The sequence below is a fragment of the Hippoglossus stenolepis genome, chromosome 15, assembly GCF_022539355.2.
Source record: "Hippoglossus stenolepis isolate QCI-W04-F060 chromosome 15, HSTE1.2, whole genome shotgun sequence".
In the NCBI taxonomy this organism is placed as follows: domain Eukaryota; kingdom Metazoa; phylum Chordata; class Actinopteri; order Pleuronectiformes; family Pleuronectidae; genus Hippoglossus; species Hippoglossus stenolepis.
In genome coordinates, this window is record NC_061497.1 from 21,600,250 (window position 1) to 21,623,592 (window position 23,343).

General features: G+C 41.1%; 2 protein-coding genes across 2 annotated transcripts; both read left to right on the forward strand.

The window, feature by feature from the left end:
• The first annotated feature begins 2,816 nt into the window (after nucleotides 1–2,816).
• On the forward strand, nucleotides 2,817–10,465 carry foxred1 (FAD-dependent oxidoreductase domain containing 1). Its single transcript, XM_035177978.2, has 11 exons — nucleotides 2,817–3,217; nucleotides 3,796–4,016; nucleotides 4,898–5,008; nucleotides 5,513–5,631; nucleotides 5,798–5,892; nucleotides 6,068–6,169; nucleotides 6,345–6,421; nucleotides 7,087–7,247; nucleotides 8,178–8,307; nucleotides 8,393–8,497; nucleotides 9,030–10,465. Exons 1-11 carry the CDS (start codon nucleotides 3,061–3,063, stop codon nucleotides 9,282–9,284), a joined length of 1,533 nt encoding a protein of 510 aa, XP_035033869.1. The 5' UTR covers nucleotides 2,817–3,060; the 3' UTR covers nucleotides 9,285–10,465.
• A 2,328-nt stretch (nucleotides 10,466–12,793) lies between these two features.
• kcnj1b (potassium inwardly rectifying channel subfamily J member 1b) lies at nucleotides 12,794–16,475 on the forward strand. The gene is made up of 2 exons (XM_035177979.2): nucleotides 12,794–12,993; nucleotides 14,709–16,475. Exons 1-2 carry the CDS (start codon nucleotides 12,977–12,979, stop codon nucleotides 15,826–15,828), a joined length of 1,137 nt encoding a protein of 378 aa, XP_035033870.1. The 5' UTR covers nucleotides 12,794–12,976; the 3' UTR covers nucleotides 15,829–16,475.
• Nucleotides 16,476–23,343: the final 6,868 nt, after the last annotated feature.

A 23,343-nucleotide genomic window follows, 5' to 3' on the forward strand; every position in this document is an offset into this window, starting at 1 on the left:
CAACACAGCACACATCCGGTCTCCAAAGTAAAAGCTGGGACGCACAGGACTCACTTCCGTAAACAATATTCACAATAAAAGCTGAGTATTGATAAAGTAAAGCCGGTTTTTAAAAGAATAAAAGTTTTACACTTAAATGCTTATTTAAAAGTAGACTATACTACTTCTACAATTACTACTAGCACTACTTCTAATAATAATTATACAAATACTGCCACTAAAAATAACAACAATAATCATAATAAAGTCATTCATATTAATACTATGACTAATTCTACTAGTCGTAGTAGTGTATCAGTTCATCAGTCTAAACATTTGAATGATAATAATACAAAATCACATTAGTACTTCTTCTATCACTACTTCTAATGATAATGATAATGATAATGATACTAATAATAATAATAACAATAGCAACAACAACAACAATAATAATAATAAAGTCATTCATATTGATACTATGACTAATATATTTGATATATTTACATTTATTACAGACTTACAACAACTGCTTATTTTTATCAGGTTGTCCATAGCTTATATAATATTTGTTTTCTATTTAATATACTTATTTCACTGTCATCAATGGCCCCTAAGAACACCACACAGTTCCTGATGGACGACCACGAGGAGCCTGACTTCAGCACTGAGGTGACATGGCACGAGTTTCTCCAGAGCAACTTTTTAGAAGGAGTGGAAAATTAGCATGTGGAGAGAATGCAGGATATCAGCAAGCAGGAGATGGTGGAGAAGTACCTGGAGCTGAAAAGTGACAATACTCAGATCAAAGAGCAGAACGGCTGAGGAAAGCTTTGGAGACCAAAGGTCAGACGCTGCTGAGCTCCCTGGTCCGAGTCAGAGAGCTGGAGAGGGATCTGGAGAAGCTGATGATCCAGAACGTAGAGTTCCTTCCACAGAGCCGGCCGAGCAAGGACAAGGCCTAGATTATTACTATTTCATTTTTTAACTTAAAAACATTACTGAGCGAGAAAAGCTGAATAACAAATTACAGCTATTTGTGTCGTTTTACATAGACTGTGTTGAAGAATTACATTTCAGTCTGAATATTTTCAAACTTGTATCTTAAGATAAATTCAAATAAAAAAGGAATTTTAATTCTATTTTAAATGTTCTCATTTATATCCGAGAATAACTTCATCTCTCATCATACCTAACATCTCCAAAGATTCCCAGTGAGACAGAGCCAGATTCAAACAGTTTAAGGAATGCAAGTGTAAATATTTCAGACTTTTCCTAAATAACTGTCATATGAAGGTTTATATTTATAAAATGAGAGCCTTTCTATGGTGAGGATGTAAAATCTCGAATGAGAACTCACATCTTTCTATTTGTATTCTGTGTCGCAGGTCGTAAAATATGGTTCAAATTATACTTTCCACCCATTAAACATTACATATGAAATTTGACTACACAAACAAACATCCGGTCAAACTAGAAGTAGAAGTACAAATTAGCATCACAATTGTAGTTTTTTCCCCTTAGGGTCATAAAAAAGATTCTACTTCTATCAACTATAATAAAATATGATAAAGACAAAGGTTATTAATGTTTAGATCAAATTATTGCTGTACTTTAATTCTTGTCATTCTGAAAGCTGCAAATGTTTGGGTTCTTCCTCATCTGTGATTGGTCCTGAGTGACATGACGAGCCAACACCTCCGATTGTAACCGGGTGCAAATTAGCGGGAGTATCACCACGTTTCCAAGAGTACTTTTCAAAATAAAATACATTTGCTCAAAGACGTGACATTTTATTTCATGGTGAGAAACTTCAGCATAATTTGATTCATCTCCTGCTCAGGTTCAGTTTATTCCTCTTAGCCATATGCAAAACTGCCACTTGCTGGTTATATATATATATAGTCTTGCAAGTCTTGGTGATATTTTTTTTCCAGTTTGGTTTGGTTTGTTGTCAATATTCTGATTAACCTATTTATTTGGACTTAATCCCATCATTGTCCCTGATTTAGCTCACCAGACTTTATCAGTGTGGAGGCAGGTTTACAATGTCTGCAAGTAGTATGTATCAGAAAATAAGTATGATATGAACAAGTATTCTATTTTTCACTTGTAGACAGTTTTGATCACCCATTGCGGAGTTTACCAGATATCACCTTACAGTCTCACAAAGGGAAATAAACATGGTTTTATATAAAGTTCCCTTTACTTAATTTCACATTAATAAAATCTCTCTTGTCCACATGTAAACATCTTCTCTCTCAAACATGCTCTTTCTATAGCCTACATATGTTTATTTACACGTGGAGACTCCAAGTGTCCAAGTGAACAAAACTGCAAAAACATGACCACAAAATATTACAGCCCAAGCATTTAGCCATGTTTATTTTCCAACACTTTAGTTTTTATTCCATTTGTATTTTCTATATTTCACTAAAGTATTATCATTCTTACACTTAAGTGTTACTTACTGATGCCTCTTTTTGACTCTTGCTGCTGTAATATGGAAAATGTCCCCATTGTGGGACTAATGATTTATTATCATATCTTTACATGAATGTAAAGTGAATATTTTCAGGTGTCTGACTGTTGATCAGACAAAATATGAATCATCACCTTGAAGCTGGATATTTTTCACCTGATTTGATATTTAATTGACTTGTATATATAGTCATGAACTTATGAAGACAATATTTAGATTAATCAACAATTTAAATATGTTATATGCAACCATATGAAAATGCATTTATCATAAATACACCTTCTCTGTTTAAAATCATAAATTCACACATTTAAACATTACATTGGGGGAGTCATGTAGAAACCTGTGCTTTTATTTTGAAGGACAGCCGGATATTGCCGGTGTATCTCGTGGTTTTGTCAGTTTTCACAGAATTCTCTTTGACCTCACGCTCAGATTTCACACGTGACATTTCCACAGAAGTGAGCTGCAGCTTGGTGTCGTGTGTTCAATCCCGGTTCTGTGGTTTGCACCGTTTCCCGCTGCTGTCCAGCCCACAGTCTGCACCTAGCCCTTAGCTAGCTAGTTAGCCCGCAAAAGCTAGTTAGCCCACAGCAGCGATGCTAGCGTGTCGGAGGCTACATGCTAACGTGCGGACCGCTCGTGGACTCCTCTCCTCCGGTCCGGTGACAGAACGACACCCGGGGCTGAGGGGGGGCAAAGCGCCACGTCAGGGCCTGAACACCGGAGCATCTCTGCGGAATGACTTCTACAAAGGTGCGGGGACATCGAGCGGAAAGTCCGGCTGCTCAACACGTCAATAATACCCAAGTTTACACTCAGAAACCCCCAAATTATACAAGGATTCGTTTCTACACACATAAATTCAACTTGTATTTCACAAGTGAAACTATGTAAGAACTACTTAATAATCTCTTTTGAATTCGGCATAGATATAATCTTCAAATACTCGTTTTATTTAGTTTAATTACAAACTATTACATCTGATCCTTGGGCTGTTTAACACTTATGTCGCCTATTAAACTAAATAAAATGAGTGTTTAAGGATCAGAGCTAAGCCGAATATTAGAGAGGATCCCAAAAGTTTCTGAGATAGTTTAAGTTCTGACATACAAGTTGAAAATATGTGTGTAGAAACAAATCATTTAATAATTTGGGGATTTCTGAATGTAAAGTTGTGTATTATTGTCTATTCTCTAATACATGAATGAAAACATGCACCGAATGGAAGAACAGCAGCTAAAGATTATAGAAATGTGTTGGGTGCTAAAGTGTGAGTCAACATCTTCAATGCAAAGATGGATGGATGTTGAATCTTGACTTTTCCGGCCCAGACCTGGAGGTGCAGCTGGCGGCCGTGAGGAAGAAGGCGGCGGAGGCTCTTCCAGGCAGCGGCTGGAGCCCCTTCGAGCTGAACCCCAACCTCCCCCCGGAGAGGGCCGACATCGTGATCGTTGGCGGCGGCGTGGTGGGCTGGTCCGTCGCCTACTGGCTGAAGCAGAAGGAGCGGGTGCCCGGAGAGGTCAAGGTGGTGGTGGTGGAGAAGGACACAACGGTGAGGAGCCAGATACCTGCTGTTACATTTCATCCTCATCCAAAATACAAGCAAAATCATATTCCAGACATTTGATCCACTGACTCTAAACTCATACTTAACTGTATTATCATCTAGTCATAGAACATCTGCTGCATATATATTCATTCATCTGCTGCTGCCTGGTCCTGTACATATATTCATATTCACCTTAACTGTACATAATCTATATCTGTGTTACGATCACTTTAATCATTCAGTATTTATCTACGTTCTTATACGATCAGTTTTGTTAACAGCTGTTACCCTGTTCACCGTCCTTTTAACATTCATATACACACACTTTAAGTTTCCTTTCTTGTTTTAAGAGACAAATAGAGTTGTTTTGAATTAAATTGAGTTTGAATTGTGTAACATGGCATAAAGTCTGTTGGAAGACAATAAAGTTCTTCCATAAAATTGTTCATTTAGATTATAAGAAGCACAGAAATGTTCAAGAAAGAGCTGTGTCATATTTGTCTGAGGTCATAATACAACTCAGTATTGGTTTGGAGTCGGTGGGTAACATTACATGGAAGGTATTGAAAAATATTCATATTCATATAAATTAGAGGATAAACTATAATCTAATAAAAAGAAGTGTGTCCTGTCACAACACAATTTGACTTTTTTTTGGAGTCACTGGGTTAATGATATGGAAGCTATTTTTTTTTTTTTGAATTAATAATATTGACATAAAATATCAGAAACACTAAATCCATTAAAAAGAGATGAGTCAAAACACTGCATTTATCTCCTATTAAGTTCCTGAGTGAAATCCCTGAGATCTCAGTGAAAGTGAGTGTAATGCTCAGCAGATCCTTTCCTCATTAACCACCACCTCCTGCCTGTGTTTCTCCCAGTACTCCCAGGCCTCCACAGTGCTCTCTGCTGGGGGGATCCGACAGCAGTTCTCCCTGCCAGAGAACATCCACCTGTCCCTGGCCTCTGCAGACTTCATGAGGAACATCAATGTAGGTCAAAAGACGAGCATTTGTGTTTATTCATTTCATTCAAGTTATATATATATATATATATTTGTAATTGTGTTCTCTTTTTATTTATAGTTATTTACAGGGTTTCGAGTTATTTACAAGGTTTTGATTATGAATCCTTTACAATAAAATGTTAAACACTTAAATGGGTTAGTAAATATTATAAATACTGTAGAATGGCAGGTATGCTGTTTAGCTTGGAGCAGAACCCTCTTAGGCTTAGTTCACTTGAGCTAACAGGCTGTTGGTTGTTGGCTTATAGTTAACGGACAGATGTGAGAAATGTTAAACTATTCCTATAATAACCGTATTGTCTTTTCTGTACCACCCGGAGGACGAGTGTTATTTATAGGACCACCTCTGCTGCAGCTCTCAGTAGAACTCACTGTATCTGTGTATGAGCTGGAGGCTGCATGATGCATCCCCGTTTCGCTGTTTAAATCTTTTTCATCCCGTGTCCGTCTCCTCCCTGGTCCCTCTCAGGATCACCTCGGCGTGATGAACGAAGACCCCGTGGACCTGCAGTTCAATCAGTCAGGGTACCTCTTCCTGGCCAGTGAGAAGGTGGCTCACATCATGGAGCAGAACTACAGCACCCAGAGGTGCTGACTCCTTTTCATTCGGTAGAACTGTGCCACAGAAATCAGGTTCATCTTGTGGGAAACTGCGAATAGAGAACATTTCTATTCAGAAAATTCATGCAGGAGGTTTTCAGTTGAGGAACCGAGGTGTCAGTACCGGGTCATTAATCCAATGATCTGATCCCAGGTATGCCGGAGCCAAAGTTTCACTTCTCTCTCCCACACAACTAAAGGAGAAGTTTCCATGGATCAACTCAGACGGGGTGGCACTCGCTTCTTATGGTGAGTGCCAATAAAACTATAAAACATCATTTTGAGAAGTAGTTCTCTTATTCTTTGTGAATTCAAGAAGGTTTCAATGAATGCATGAGCTTCTTTATGTCACAACACCTGATATGTGGATGCATCAACTCATCCAACATCTCTAACAATCACTTCCACTCGTCCTGCCTTCCAGGGCTGGAGAACGAGGGCTGGTTTGACCCCTGGACTCTGCTGAACGCCTTCAGAAAGAAGGCCGTCTCCATGGGAGTGATCCAGTGCTGTGGAGAAGTGACAGGTGGGTTTCGTTTAGAAAGTTGAGTTCCTCCAGTTTGCCAGTATCACAGTTATCTCAGAGAGGCAGACGTGTTAAACAATAACTGATTTCAACACAAACTCCTGCAGTCTAACGCCCGTCTGTGTTTACTGTGACGCATGAGTTTGTATTTTAACTAGATCCTTCTCCTCCACAGATTTTAAATACACAGTAAATGTGACGACGACTCCCGAGGGTGAAAATGTGGCTTTGAAGAGAATAAAATCCGTGAAAGTAAGTCGGACTGTGAGAATTTATAATCCAGAGTCAACAAAAACATTTGATGTAGCAGGAAGATTCTGTCTTCTGTTATATAAACCTGTAATTTATTTATATGATCTCAGTTCACAAACTCATATTTTTATTTTTAATATCTGTAAATCAATAGATTGTCTTTTTGATTAATAGATCATCTTATAAATTGTGAGAAAATATTGACAAATCCTTATTACCTGAGTTCTCAGAGTTTAAATGTTCAAACAGTTTTTTGGGGGTAAACCAACAGTTCCAAAACTTAAAAATAAATATTTAAGTTTTAAGTTCAAGTTTTTGTCTGTCAATCGATTACTTTGATATATTATGGTTTATATAATCTGCTTTATTTCAGATTCCTCCCAACTCTTAAAGATGAGGCACATTTGATCATCTTTATATCTGTCTTGATAAAAAAAAGGAATAAGAACCCTTTTAATTTGCATGTTAACATCTAATAATAAATAACAAAAGCTTCTTTAACATTAAAAAATCTCCTCATCTCTAATGAAACATCTCTGAAATATGTGCAAAGAGCATTGATCAGGTTAACATCCCCCCCGAAAGATGTGGAAGTGCTTCGCTTCACCGACTCCCCACCACAGGACCATCCCACTGAATGATGGGTGTGTGCTTGTGTCGAGCAGGTGCAGATGCCCAACAGCCTGGAGTACCAGCCGGTGGAATGTGCCATTGTGGTGAATGCGGCGGGAGCCTTTTCTTCTAAACTGGCACAGATCATGGGAATCGGCTTCGGCCCTAAAGGCACCATCGCTGGAATTCCTCTGCCCGTCGAGCCTCGGAAAAGGTTGGTCATCGACTTGATGGTTATAGTTTTTCCTTTAAATAACGAGTGGTGCTGTCAAGATGTCTGGTTTCCTTTGGCTGTCGGAGCCTCGCACGGCACAGCTCATTAGTATTCTGGCAGTTTCATCTGCACTCTGCGCTCCAGTAAATTGGAAAACTGTCCAACTTCATAGCGCTGACTGTCAGCTTTAATTTCGAGGGTGTTTACTTCCACATTTGATGAACTGCATGTGAATAATCCGAACCCCTAAGCCCCTCAAACACAACACTAAGTCGGCACTTCAACCTCGGAGTCACCGTTTCTTACAACTCGCTGCCGGAGAAGAGGAAAAGCGATGAAGAGCGCTTCACTGCCCCAAATCATTAAGGTAGAATTTTAATGTAATTCTCTCCATATACAGGATTCACTGGGTTCACCAAGTTAAAATGTAATTTAAAACCTGTGTCATGTTCCAACCAAAGTATGAAACTGAAGGAAACCAGATGTTAACCAGGGCTTCTTCACCCGGGGGCTTGACTTCTGGTCCATAATTATTTATTTTACACTTTCCACGTTCTGTGGAGACTGACCCAATGAACAGCCCATTAATTTTTGGTGGAAGTATGAGCTCTTCCCTTCTAGTTATTAATAAAAACCTCATTGTCACACACATTTCGACTTGTGGACTTGGCACGAAAACCAGCTTCAGCTTCATCTTTAAAAACCTTCAGTAAATCCTCCTCACGCTGCGTCACGGAGCCGGAGGACGGATCCAACTACTCTCCCGCTCAGACATGAGTAGAACCTCAGGGGAAGCGTTTAAACTCTGACCGTTTTCACGCCAAAGACTCCACCACGAAAATTGAATTAACTGAACGTTGAAATACATTATACGTAGCTCTGAGGGAATCCAAAGTCTGACTTCATGCTGAAGCCTGTGGATTCTTCCAGGTTCGTGTATGTGTTCCACTGCCCTGACGGTCCGGGTCTGGACACCCCCTTCCTGGTCGATTACTCAGGAGTGTACTTCAGGAGAGAGGGGCTCGGAGGGAACTACATCGCCGGTGCGTCACCAGATGAGGTTTGTTCCTCGACTTGTTCCACACATACGAAATAACCTGTTTGATGGAATATCTAATTGTTTTGATGATTTGTTTTCCCCTCAGGCAGAGGAGCCGGATATCAGTAATCTAGAGGTGGATCACAGTTTCTTTGAGGACAAGATTTGGCCGCCGTTGGCTCATCGGGTTCCTGCTTTTGAGAAGCTCAAGGTAGAAGCTGCGATGTCTTCCTCTGTTCTAATAACTCTACACGTCCAGTGCACTCAAGGATTCCCAACATTACTTTAGACAATATTGGTCGTTTTTGAAGTTAGTTTGTTCTCAGTGTCATAACTTCTGCTGCAAACAACGTATGACGAAAGGAAAAACCCACTCTTAGCTGTCATTGTTTGTATTAGTCACTCGCTAAGGATCTGGATTACTCATTTCCATTTGCTGCGTAACGTGATTAAAACTCCAATCGAGTCAAGACAGCTCCCGTGATCCCACGCTGCTGAATGACATCATCAACTTAGGTCTTGTGTTATCGTTTTAATTGAGAGAAGTTACAAGTTGTACCAGATACCAAAAAAACAGTTTTCATCTCTTGTTATATTAACTTATTTGTTTCACTTTATATATTAGATTTAATTTAAATGTGCTACCAAAACTTACTTCTCCAATTTCATGACTTACTGCAGAATTAAAACCAGGAGGCTGATTTCTGGTACTTATGGCCCCTCTGTCTTGTTCCCGCCCTCAGGTGACCAGCGCGTGGGCCGGCTACTACGACTACAACACCTTCGACCAGAACGGCATCATCGGTATCCACCCTCTGGTCAACAACATGTACTTTGCCACGGGCTTCAGCGGCCACGGCCTGCAGCACTCGCCCGCCGTGGGTCGGGCCGTGGCCGAGCTGATCCTGGACGGAGGTTTTAAAACGCTGGACCTGAGTGGATTCAACTTCAGACGGATCCTGGCCCAGGAGCCGATGCTGGAAAGGAACATCGTGTAGAGGACGTGGAAAATCCCGTTCGCTCTGCGGCCGGTGACAAAGGATGACAACCTTGGTTTTATTTTCATAGCGGTGAATGTTTTCCCTGTCAGTAATGTTAACTTTGTTCCAAATTAATCACTGAAGTCTGGTTCTGTCGTTCTCAGCTGATCAATACTGTTCCAGGCGATGTCCAATAGCAACGGTTTTTAGGGTTCTGGTGTTCAGTTGCTTTCAATTTCACATCCATATCCTTTTATGTGCTCGTTTAACCTGACTTGTGCCTCAGTGTTCCCAGATCTCAGCCGTGACTTCAACGTTTTCGTCAGCACAAGAAATTACAAGATGTTTTGTTATCGATCGGCTTTACAACAACGACATGATGACTATAATGTTCCTATAATCAATCGTGTTACGTTTGAGATAACGAGGCCTTTTTTTTTTTAAGTTCTTGAGTCGTCCTCTGGGGGGGAACAATTGTATAATGTATATTGTATCTCTATATAATACAATCGTGTACAAAAGCTTCACAATACCCAGTTTTTGTTAAACCTCATTAATGTACAGTAATGATTTATATTATACTCAAAGGTATTTTTGTTACATTCAGGTACATTGTATAGTCAACTGTACATTGTATAGTGTACATACTGTATACAGTCACATCATATTTTACCAATTGGTAATAGATTGATAATTAGGGTTTATTTATATACATTTCATCTTGACATTTTTATGTAAAAATTGGCCTCATTTCTGAATATTACCTCGATCACTGACTTACTTTCTTTTCCATATCCTGTTAAAATCATTGGAATATTTTGCTTATTTTAATTTATTTGGTTTGAATTCTTTATTTATTTTATTCTGGGTTTCACAAAATGACTCATTGTCTTTGAGCAAATTGAATAATGTGTGGATGCTAGTGGATGCTTCAATTTTCTATTTGATTTTACTGTTTATCTGTGAAAACAAAAGCTTTAAATCACCCAGAAACAAGAAAAACACTTACTTTTATTTATTTACCTGGGATAAAATACTAATCTACAGAATGTTGGACTCAGGAACAATAAATGACCTTGTTTATTTAATTATCATTTTCTTGCCAGGAAGCTGAAATAAGATGTGACTATTTTATTTTTTTACGTGTGGGTTCTCAAGTTCACAATGTTAAATGTTAAAATAAAGAATGTTATTTGTAACTTGTGTGATGGTTTGTGGACATTTTAAAGAGGGGGCGTCGGTGCACATACATTCAGATAGATCATTTTAAATTGTTCTACAGATGTGCAACAACAATATTACAGTTGTTCAGGAACCTTGCACCAGATGGAGCCATTTCTGTGCTGATCTCCTTTAAATCAAGGAACCGGCACAGAGCATCACAACATTTAACACATGGATTTAATAAAAGATGTGATGATACTAAGTCAGGAACAATTACTTACTGGAAAAGATCTGATTCTATACTCGTGATAATAATTTAAAGATGCACCAACAAGTAGCTTTTCAAATTGGAAAAATGAGACTCACACATGAAAATGACCTTTAGATGATTCAATTATTGGGGGAAATAAACATGTGACCTCCCACGGTCACCATGTTTCTTATTTACAGAATACAAATCCAGAATCCTGAGTTCAGTGGTGTGAATCCTCCAGTGGAATACTCCAGTGGTACGTGCAGTACACAGCAAGTATGTGAACAATTACACTCACGTCACATCTGGTACTTTATGCACACGCTGATTTAACAGTGAGTTTATCTCCACAATAGTCAAAGACAAGGGAAGAATGAAAAGAAACGAATATGTGTTAATAATTTAGACTTTTCTAAAATCTTGGCTTTTTTTTATCAGATGTTTTTGACCTTTGAAAACTTGTATGAGTGAAGTTTGGAGGAGAAAATCATAAACCTTCTTTATTGCTAAAAGAAAAAGTCAGAGAAAGAGATTTTACGCTGATAAGAAACAGCTTTCATGACTAAAGCACGATGCACATGGACTTAAAGGTCCACTATCCATCTATCTATCTATCCATCTATCTATCCATCTATCTATCTATCTATCTATCATCCATCTATCCATCTATCTATCTATCATCTATCTATCTGTCCATCTATCTATCTATCTATCTATCTATCTATCATCTATCTATCTATCTATCTATCTATCCATCCATCCATCTATCCATCTATCTATCTATCTATCTGTCCATCTATCTATCTATCTAATCTATCTATCTATCTATCTATCTATCTATCTATCTATCTATCCATCCATCTACTCCATCCATCTATCTATCTCATCATCTGTCCATCTATCTATCTATCTATCTATCTATCTATCATCTATCTATCTATCCATCCATCCATCCATCTATCCATCTATCTATCTATCTATCTATCCATCTATCTATCTATCTATCTATCTATCTATATCTATCTATCTATCTATCTATCTTCATCTATCCATCCATCTATCTATCCTCATCTTCATCTATCTTTCCATCTATCTATCTATCTATCTATCTATCTATCTATCTATCTATCTATCATCTATCTATCTATCTATCTATCCATCCATCTATCTATTCTATCTATCTATCTATCTATCCATCTATCTATCTATCTATCTATCTATCTATCTATCTCTCTATCATCTATCTATCTATCTATCTATCTATCTATCTATCTATCTATCTATCTATCTATCTATCTATCTATCTATCTATCTATCTATCTATCTATCTATCTATCTATCATCTATCTATCTATCTATCTATCATCTATCTATCTATCTATCTATCTATCTATCTATCTATCTATCCATCTATCTATCTATCCATCTATCCATCTATCCATCCATCTATCTAGTCTGCAGAATACAGTGTGCTGTGCAGTATTTGATTGGATGTTATTTTTGTGTACGATGCACCTGAGACGACTGTAAAAGTTTCACCAGTCTCTCAGATTGATGCAGCCGAGCCTCTGCAGTTGCGTCAGTTCAGCAGAAACACAGTCTGCATCTTGAATCATCCAATTTTCCCGTCACTTACACATCAGTGGCATCTGCGTCCATCGCTGGGGGGCATCCTCTCCACGCGAGGCCTCTTTCATATCATAACAGATCAGGGAAATATGCTCCTCGTGCAGCCGGCAGAATGTGGCAAAGACACTGTGGTCCCTGCAGCTCTTCATTTTAATGCAAATGTGAGGCAGCCTTCCAGTTTGGACAAGGGGGGGGGATGGGGACCGGGGGGGGACATGCAATTGAGGGATTTCTTTGTGAGGCCCGATGCAAATCCCAAATGTTCTCAGGGTTGAAAACAAAAACAGCATGGGTGCTCCACCGGCCACGTTAGCCCCTTCAATGGATTCACCTTCTGCCACACAAAAGCTCTGAAGGCTTTTCTCCCCAAACTCTGCTTCCAGAACATTTTCTGCAGCAGCCGTCCTCACCATGACTCCATCATGGTGAATTCACTGGTTTCAGTGGAGTAGTGCAGAGTGTCGCTCTGCCAGTCAGACACAGCCGACGTCCCCTGGCAGCTCTGTGGCTGGTCCCTGTGTCTGGATGGAGGCAGTGTACATGGTGGCATGTGGCTGGGATTAGGACATTTCACTGTGGATTAAAATCTTTCCAACGCCTCCACGGCCACTTGCTGAAAAGAAAGGAGAAGTTCCAGCAGAGCTGCAGTGAGCAGTCGGGGTCCATGGTCTCAGTTCCCAGGTACGTTCCAACCAAACTTTTCAACTGAGGCTGTAAAACTTTTCTCTTGTTACACTACAGAGTGAGTTTTCAAGTATTTGTGATATCTGTGCATTTAGTCTCATTTCAAACAGGACTGTCTTTACTGAAGTATTTACAGCTGCTTAGAGGAAAGTTGCTTTAACATGTTAACTAATTAAGAGAATTTCTCTCTGTGGTCTACAGCTGAATGTGAAATTGAACTTTTGTGTATCAGAAATACAAAGAAACAAGGAATGTGTTGACATCAGCATTTCTGAAAAAAACATAATTTAATCTTAATCACAGGGGAAAAAACAGCAGGAGCACAAAGAGACTTCGACAACATTGAATAAAGACTATAAAGATATAAAGAGGCTCAACGAGGACATAACGAGGATTTGAGTTAGTTAGTTTATTAAGTTACTTCAACTCTTGTGGGATCAGACACTTTGAAGACAGTTATTAACAAATTTGAAAAACACTTTATCAATAAAATTATTCTTAAAGTGCGATAAAATGTATCCAAAAATCTTTATTTCAGTTCTGAAGTTTCTCAAGTTTCTTGAATGTGAATCTGGATCAGCGTCTGTTATGTGAGTGACTCAGAGAAACGTGGTTCACACTGTACAGAACTCACATTATAACACAAATACAATTATATATCTTTCCCTTCACTGTTCTGTACTAAACAAACACACGGTGCTTCTGCTGTAATGACTGGAAAAAAGGGGGAAATTAGATTTACCGTCACGTGTTCTGTGCTCTGTTCATTTTCATGCTCTGGATTCTTATTCATCACATGTGAACCCATGTCACCCATTAATCGCTCCGACGTTCAAACGCCTCGAGCTGCTCTACGTGTTCTTGGAAAAATACAAACAACTGAGCCGTCACATTTTCATGCTAAACTCCAGGTTGTGTAATCAAATGTTCCGACAGTGTTTCCCACATTGGGCCTAAAGCGGCTGTGTATTTTTCTGTTTGTCAATAAATTATGTATAAAGAACAAAACCTAGACAGTATTAGACCGTCCATCAATTCGCTCAACATCCCAGCTCTGTCTGTGACATTCAGCCCCGAGAGGATCCCACTCAACTCTTTAGAAAACTGGTCACAACAATAATACTTTTTATTTCACGTCACTTTTCCACACACCCAAGGACACCTCACGGTATATCATCAATAAATACATGAACAATTAAAGGGAAATCAAGGTTAAAATCTGATTATGAGGCAAAATGTAGTTTTTAAAATGTCGCTCAGACGGGAATATGGTGCATTTATCTGGGACTATTTGTTTCAGCTGTGGATGAAAACACATTCGGCATTAATGTAGAAAGTGGAAGTGACTCAAAGTAACAGTGTGTTTTTGGAGATAATGAAGTTTCATGAGCTGGATTTTATTATCGTCGGTTTTAATCTGTAAAGCTAATCCTTAAAGGTACAGGGACGTATATCCATCCAAAAAGACCACAAACAAATTCCTCAACTGTTCGGCCGTTGTAACCGAATAATAATGAAACGGTGTGAAACATGTTTATTCTGTTTTATTTTTATTCCCACAATGAAGAACTTTTCCTTCTCCGAACCGAAACATTACAGATGTAAGGAGTAGTGTTTTGTGAGATTGTGAATCCCCCCCCCATGAGCCAAATTGGTAAAACTTGGTCGACTGTTCGATGCTCTGAACTAACTCCTGCGTTTGCCCCCTGCAGCTCCAGGATGTTGCGGCTGCTCCACGGACACCAAAGTTGCACATCCCGCCTGGTCACCAAGGACGGGCGCTGCAACATTGAGTTTGGCAACATCGAGTACAGCAACCACTTTGCGTACCTGGTGGACTTCTGGACCACCTTCGTGGAGATCCGCTGGCGCTTCGTCTTCCTCCTGTTCGTGGCCTCCTTCACGGGGAGCTGGTTCATCTTCAGCCTGCTGTGGTTCTGGATCGCAAAGAGCAACGGGGACCTGGCCGGACAGAACCGCACAGAAGGGCACGTGCGGTGTGTAGACAATGTTAACGGCCTCACGACGGCGTTCCTCTACTCCCTGGAGACCCAAACTACCATAGGGTACGGTGGCAGGGCGCTGACGGGTCACTGTGCCGGCACGGTGGCTCTGATTGTCGCCCAGTCTATAATCGGAGTCTTCATCAACTGCTTCATGTGCGGCGTCGTCTTGGCCAAGATCTCGTCGCCCAAAAAACGGGCAAAGACTGTGACCTTCAGCAAAACAGCCGTCATCTGCCTGAAGAAAGGAAGTCTGTGCCTCCTGATCCGAGTGGCCAACCTTCGGAAGACCTTGTTAATCGGAAGCCAGATCTACGGCAAGCTGCTGAGGACCACGACCACGCCGGACGGAGAGACCATCATTCTGGACCAGGTGGACATCGACTTCATGGTCGACGCTGGCAAGGACAACTTGTTTTTCGTTTGCCCTCTGACCCTCTACCATGTGATCAACGTGTCGAGTCCCTTCTACGAGCTCTCAGTCGACACTCTCCCCCAGCAGGACTTCGAGCTGGTGGTCTTCCTGGACGGCACGGCCGAGTCCACCAGCTCCTCCTGCCAGGTCCGGACCTCCTACATCCCGCAGGAGATCCAGTGGGGGTACAGCTTCCTGCCCATCATCTCCCGCACTAAGACCGGAAAGTACCACGTGGATTTCTCAAACTTTTCCAAGAGCGTCCGGGTGACCACGCCGCACTGCGTCCACTGCTTCGAGAGCGACGTGGACCAGAGGAACCACAACAGCCACAGCCAGCAGAAGAGCGGCATCGACAACCTGGGGTTTCAGGTGATCGACATCAACGACTTTGTGGACATCACGAAAATGTGAAAAAGGAGCGGGAAAGTATCTGGGGTTGTGGGAAAGTGTCTGTTACTTCCCCTTTTTGGCCAAGTTTCACAGTTAGTCAAACCACGTGGTGAGGAAACGATTCTATGAGGACTTCAGAATCACTGTCGACTCTTTTTGCCTCGAACGGCATAAAAAACATTCAAGGCTGTTTAACCGTCTGGAATAAAAAAGAAATCCAGAAATGAGCGAGAGCTAAGCTGCTCATTTCAATCAAAGCATCGTTGGGACTTGTGAAGGTAACGTGTGGAAGCTGGAGCCTGAAGTTCTGATGTGTAGAAAATTAAAGGGGGGGATACTGGATGGCACAGTGGGTACTACTCGAGAAGATTAGGGGCCTGAGCCTTTTATAATGAAAATCTGTCGCTACAGAGGCTGAGTGAGGACAAAAAGAAGTGAGGACTTTAGAGTTTTCTCATGATTCCTGCTGATTTGCTTAACGTGCTGTTTTTCTGTTTTTATTTCTTGCCGACTCGGCTCATGTGCCTTGATAATTAGGAAACTGTGAATGTAGCTGCTGCACATGTGATGATTTGAAATGTGACCAGTCTACAGTTTGTAGATCACGTTGTGTAAAAACCGAAACCTCTCAGGGAAACTAACGTCTGTAGTCGGTGAGGTGGGAATCTGAAACGCAAAAAAATAAACGATGAGGATCGAGAAGCAGAAGAAAATGTCTTTTGAGAGTTTTATTCGGAACCTTTTAGAACAGGATGTGACAGCGAGCGGCACAGACTGAACTGTGCTGCAGATATTTATCAAATCACAGTGGGTGGATGAAAATGAGAAGTTGCAGCGAGTTACAGCTTAACAACCATCAGCACGTCCCACATTCAAGGAATACGGACCAATCAGAGCAGAGCGGGGGCGGCTGTGGCTGAGGGGGCAGAGCGGAGTGTCCTTGGGCAAGACACTGAACCCCGATTTACGCCGTGTTCTATTAAACTACAGAGCTCGGAGTTTCCGACCGCTTCGTCGTAAAGCAACGGGGGTGGTGAACAAACCTCACTACCCCCGACTTTGAAATCCAAGATGGCCCCTCTGCAAATCAACAGTAGTCAACACTGTAGTTTTTATTGTTTATCAGCACTTCTGTCATTAAATGTGTCGTTCAAACGTTGTTCCTGTGCAACTGGAACGCCATCAACTCGGGTTGTTCGGGTGTGATGTCATTCTGAGCTCCGAGGTGTAAGGGAACCGCAGCATTAAAGAGACAGGAGCTAAAACCAAGTGTTTCAGACAGAGGCTGAAAAGAGGAGCAGCAGCGATGGGCCGTGTGAGAGAAGTCATGTGTTTTCTGAACTTTAGAGCTTTTAAAACCTTTTCAAATAACAACACTAATTCAAATTATGAACCTGAATATGTCTCCTGTCCTCTCCGGCCACTAGAGAGCATCGGAGCGCTGCTGTGATTTACTGGAATTACCCTGAAAATCTTATTATAAACAATTAATTCTGGGGTTTTTTTCCATATTGTCCCAGTTCTGCCAGCAGCAGCTTCCACGTGCTCACTCATGTGAGAAAAGGTTCAGCCTGCAAACTTTTGATGTTCAAACTCCACCCCCCCCAGTGCCCTTCAGTTTACTGACTGGCAGCAACACGACCGGCCCTGATGCGACCACAGTGACGGGCCTGGTTACTTAGCAGCTGTGTGTCTCTGTGTGTTGTGGAGGCAGGTTGTTCCTTTAAGGCTCCAGCACTTTTTTCTGAAATGGCTGTCATCCCATTTGGATTTACAGAGGCGAGTAAACTGGGCTTCATCTGCATAACAATGAAGAGAAGTGTTGTGGGGGATCGGCTCAGAGAGTCAGAGCAGCTGAGGAGGGGAAATAAAAAATGAAGATGAAGATGAGAGGACTGAGCGAAGGGTACAGCAGCGTTTTTTAATCTGAAGGAGCCAGAGGCTGGTTTCACTGATCACAATCACACTCTATCCCCCCCGAGATGGAGACGATAAACACACAGGCCCGATTCTCAGGCTCTGAGCCTCCGCACAATGAATCTGAAATAAAATAATGGATTCTACATTAAAGGGCCGAGCCTCAGCTGTAATTTGAGTCGGTTTAATTTGAGATATATTTGTAACAGAGCTGGTGGAATCAGCAGGAAGACGCAGTGAGGGAACTCAGATGGTTCCCTCAAGAGGACGGAGGTTTAAAAACAGATGCACGAGGAGACGATCTGATGAAGAGCTGGTGGAGACGGGCGGTTTAAGAGTGAGTGGGTGGGAAAGAAGAGGCAGGAGAGCAGGTTCACCTGAGGACGTCTGGAGGATGGATGGAGGGATGGTCGGTCCAGAGGAGCCAACGAGAGGAAGAGGAAAACGTGAATTGTAATTTTATTTAAATAAAAAATCATCACATTCTATATTTTTTGCAGACTTGTAGATATTAGTGACTCGTCCGGTCGAGGACGTTCCACCTCTTCACCCTGAGAAGCTCTTACAGCTCATGTTTGTTCAGGGTCCTTTTCCTGCTGAATGATGAACTGTGAATTCATCTGAACACTTGGAATATTCCAGTAAACCTTTGCATTCATCCTCATGCTTCCATCGACACTGAACAACAGTAAATACCAGGTTGCCCTTTGAGAACCACTGACATTTGCATCTTGCTGTGGCTCCTCTGAGGTTCTGGTTGAGAAGTTCACTTTTTTATTTTTAACCATAGGAACATGCAACTTGCTGAGACGTCACATCTCAGACATGCAGCCATGAACTCTGCAGAGAAACTGCTGTTTGAGTGATTAGTAAAACTTATCTAGTTAAAATAAGTTTACAGTGTGTGATAGTTTGCAAATTAAAAATGCAACTGAACAGTAAGAATCTAGTCCATTTTAATCCTTAATTTTCATCATTTACCCAAATACATTATTTACTTAAATGATTAGTTTGGTTCCACTCGTATTCCATCATAGTTCTGACAAACTTAGTGGGACAAATGGTTTTATTATATTCTAAGTTTAATATATAATTCTTGTTTGTGAAAAAACACATTTCTTCTCTCAGTTTGATTTCAGCTGGTGACAAACTGGACGAGTTCGATCGGACAAATGTATTTTATTGACGACTTCCGGATCCATACGTGCATCAAACGTAAATGATGTCACATGTAAACGTGTTGTTTCAGGTCACTTCAGTGTCGAGTTTTATCCAATAACACGTCAACATGATTGTATTAGAGTGAAGCTCAGCGTGTGTAAGAACTTTCCCATCAGAAAGTGAATTTAACTTGTGTAAATAACTGTTAACTGCAGCCATTTGTTTTCAGCTTGTGGAATCATGGACGTTTAAATGTGACTTCACGAGAATTTAAAAGCGAGTCAACCTTCAAACATTATTCATGAGGAACATCTTTTTTTCAGTAGCATCAGGTGATGAATTAAAATACTAGACGACATCTGCTTTTTGTATAATTACAGTGAAGCGACGGTGCTAATAGCTGTTAAATGATTAATAATTAATTAGTGGCGCTAATGGAGCCACCTTTCATAAAGGGGAGAGTTTTTTTCTTCTTCATGTTAGCAGATGGGACACGTCAAATCGTTTCCACTCAAAGATGCGTTCTGTCACTTTAGTTTCATCAACCTTTGGGTCTCAAGCCCACGTCTCCAACCTCGAGGCCCCAAAACACAGCGGGATCATCCTCTGGGGACCTTGAATTCACCGGAGAAAGTTTCCATCCAATACTTCCTGATATATTTCCACTGTCAGACCAGTTGCCACCCGCAGAGTCAACACCACTATCACGGCTGAAAAGATAAAGCTTTAAAGTCCCAGGTGGGATTGAAGCGAGCGAAGCAGCTGTGTTTACTTTTGTTTCGTCCTCGTACTAAAACTCCAGATGTGACGCCTGCCGAGAGATTCTGACATTTTAACATCCTGTCGTTTCAGACAGAAGAAGAAAAATGTTGCACAACCTCCTCCACAGCATTGTTCCTAAATGATGTCTCCAGTGAACACACACACACACACACACACACACACACACACACACTGTATATCAGCTGTTCAGGCGGCGTCTCAGTGGAGCAGCTGGTCAGACGCCAGCAGAAATGTTCCTCAGATTCGTGGTTTAGCAGCGTCTCAACCACCCACAGACGCAGAGTATGGCCTAATGTACTCCATATAAATATTTTAGCATCATTTTCCCTCAGCTGCGTCCGACAGACCGACTTAAAGAACGTCCCCCGGGAGACGCCCGCCTGCACATGATGCACTTCAGACACACACACAAACATTTATTTAATCAAAACATCATTTTTTTCCCCTAAAACGACACGACTCACAAAGCTGAAATCACATCGGAAACCTTCTGTATGAAGTACTTTTTATTGCACTTCACAGTTAACGGAGGAGGTTTGTGACCGGTCAGGATCCCCCCCCCCCACACCACCACCAGCTGGACCACTTATACGAAGCAGTGACCTTCCAGGCTCCCACCTGCTGCCAGTCAGATAGAGACTTTTATTCGTTTCCCTATGGAACAGTTATTACCTCTGTAAATCTCAACCAATGCAACGTTCGGCCTCGAGCTTTATAGATTCCCTCAGGAGGAGAAGGGAATAATGAGCAGGTTTACTAGAGATGGCTGTGTCTTATTTAAATGTAGAGTGATGTCAAGTTCTCGGCTCAACCACGGGGACTTTGAGGAATCAGAACCTCTGAGGTCTCAGAGTTTGTCTACGTGCAGGTTCCACATCAGGTTCCGGTCGGGTTCTGTTAGACTGCGCTCTAACAGGAGGAGGAGGAAACGTGGAACATCAGCTCCACCAGCCTGGCCTCCAAGTTTTCAGACTATATAACACGTCACCATGTCCTGGTTTCACTTTTGTGTTTGTTGGGAGTTTGGAGAGTTGAGTCGTGACTGTACTTCAACTGTGCCAGAGCCTGAAGACGGCTCATTCAAATTTCTGTTATGCCAGAAATTAATCCAAGTGTCTGACGGAGGGTCGGGAGCATGTGATCACACCTCGCTCCTCGCTCCTCCCTGCACTCTGCACAACAAACAGACAAACTCCAAATTCTGTAGAATTCCCCTTTAACTCTCTCTCGACCCCTCAGATTCCTCCCGTGACCACTTCTGGGATCCCAACCCTCATGTTGAACACATTTGTTATGTGCTACTTAGCAGTGACATTATTGTAATTCATATTTAAGATGTTTCCGCTGCTGCTTCGGTTCAGCTCCGAGGTACATTTGACTTCTCCTGTGTATTTCTAACCTACTTAACTTATTGTGACGCACAACAATACTAATGAATGACATTATCTCCAGTGTTGTTCACTGTGTTTGTGTTTTAGCGCTGTAGTTGTTGCATTGTTCAGTATAATGTTATAATAAGCTTCATTGCGGTTGAAGAATTTGTATAAAAGCTCGTTTAGTTCACTGATTGTGAGTCAGAGCAGCCGTCACAGCACATTACAGTCATGTAATCATCATGTAACCCACATATAACAGCACTGATGTTTAGCGCATACATACATTAACATGTTCTCTCTATCGACGTCCTGATGGAGATGGAACAGACTCCGGAGGCCTTGTGCCACTTTGTCCTTTAACATGAATTAATAATAGTTGCTCTATGCATAAGAAGCATTTTAATCATCAGTCTGTCACACGAAAACCATCCAGTTTCAGGAATCAACGATTTCTTTGTTGTAATCCCAGAAAAACAATTAACATACGAGGATCCTGCAGTTTAAATAACCATCATTTTTAATTTGAAAAGACAGTTAAACGGGAGAAAACCAGCCACTGATCACATGATCCAAAAAACAATGCATTCAAATGTTTGTTTGAGATTTTTTACAAATTGACACTTTATTCTGAAAGGTTTTGACGTCCACGTGCGTCCAGTCCCATGTTGTGTCGTTGTAGCTCAACACTCGAGCTCATGCGGCTCCGCACACATGAACAGAAATGAGTTGGATATTATTAGCTCATGTTCAGTCAGTGCGGCGCTGATCGGCTGTGACATGGTTCAGAGTCACCTGGTCCGAGCGCCTGTGGCCACGGCTCCTTCGTGTGAGATGTTAATGTTCAGGCTCAACGACTGGACTTCATTTTAAGAGGTTTTATTCTAAAAGGCAACATTCATTTATCTGTTTTATCACTGTGTTTATTTCTTTTGTGTTTTTGAGAAGGCTGCTGGGTCGAGTCCCTGATATAGAGAGAGAGAGACACAAGAAAACAGGCTGAACGAACAGAAGCACAGTCGCAGAAACAAGCACTTTACAGTCGGAGGATATTTCAAACTAGTGTCCGATCATCGCATGAATCATCAGGTCTGAACTAAATGAATTCTGCTTCAGGAGAATTCAGACAGTTCTGCAAAAAGAAAACTTTACAGGTCCTGTGTTGTAGTTAATTTCCTGGAAACTTTCTGGTATTTAGCTGTAAATCCAAAGTCTTTAATTGAAATTAGAAAATGACTCTCAGCCAACATCAGGATAAACTGTGTGGCTGATGGAAGAGTAAGAAACGAAGCAGTTCATCAATAACTTCTTTACTAAAAACTCAACAGAATGAATTTTAACTGCAGCAAAAACAGTTTCTCCATTTCTCCCTTGTAAATAAACTAATTTATAAAGTTTACAGATGAATACCAGGTAACTTTTACTTACTTGTGTGTAAAGTTTCCAGGAAATAAGCTGTAAAATGCAGGATCAGTAAAATAAACTGAAAAATTTGGTGTTTCAAACTTTTTATTATTATATTATTACACCGGTCAAATCTCAATGCAACAATGGAATGTTGAAGGTTTTCACTGTTCTGATGGTTAAGACTCTGACATGAACCTGTGAAGGTGTGTGTGTGTAGGGGGGGGGGGGGTACGACCTCTGTGCAACACATTAATTAAATTTAAGAAGCCGCACTGCATCTTGATTTCTCCCCTGAAGACCCTGAGTGGACACAGAACTGCATGATGAGTCGGAGCCGGTGCCCAGTTACATCCAAACCTCAGAAGCTACAGCCAGCAGCTGTTAGCTTAGCGTAGCATAAAGACTGTGAATAGAAGCAGGTAGCATGGTTCTGTCTGCAGGAAACAACTTCACCTCCAGCCTCGTTTACAACTGTCACTGATTAACATCATGAGCATCTTGATTATTCCATCAGAAAAAGACACGTGGAAACTTCCTGGAGTCTTCTTACCCGACTATAATCAGATTAGAGCCCAAACAATCAATCAAGTCATTTTTACACATGTTCTGAAATAACATAAAACCAAATGATTGATTTTAGCTGCAGAATCCCGGAAGTTTCAGGGCTGTAAAACCACAACATGCCCGTTTAAACTTTGTTTGTTGTACAGAATAAACAGATAAGACATCATGTGTTAATTACTGAGCTTTCCAGGGGCTGATGTGTAGTTTTCGTTACCGTCAGACAGAGCTGGGCTAATGCTTCACCCCCCCACCTTTATGCTAAACCAATTCCTTTAAGGGACCTGCAAGAAAGCCTCAAGGATTCTGTTGAATTAAAAGTGTGCACGTTAAA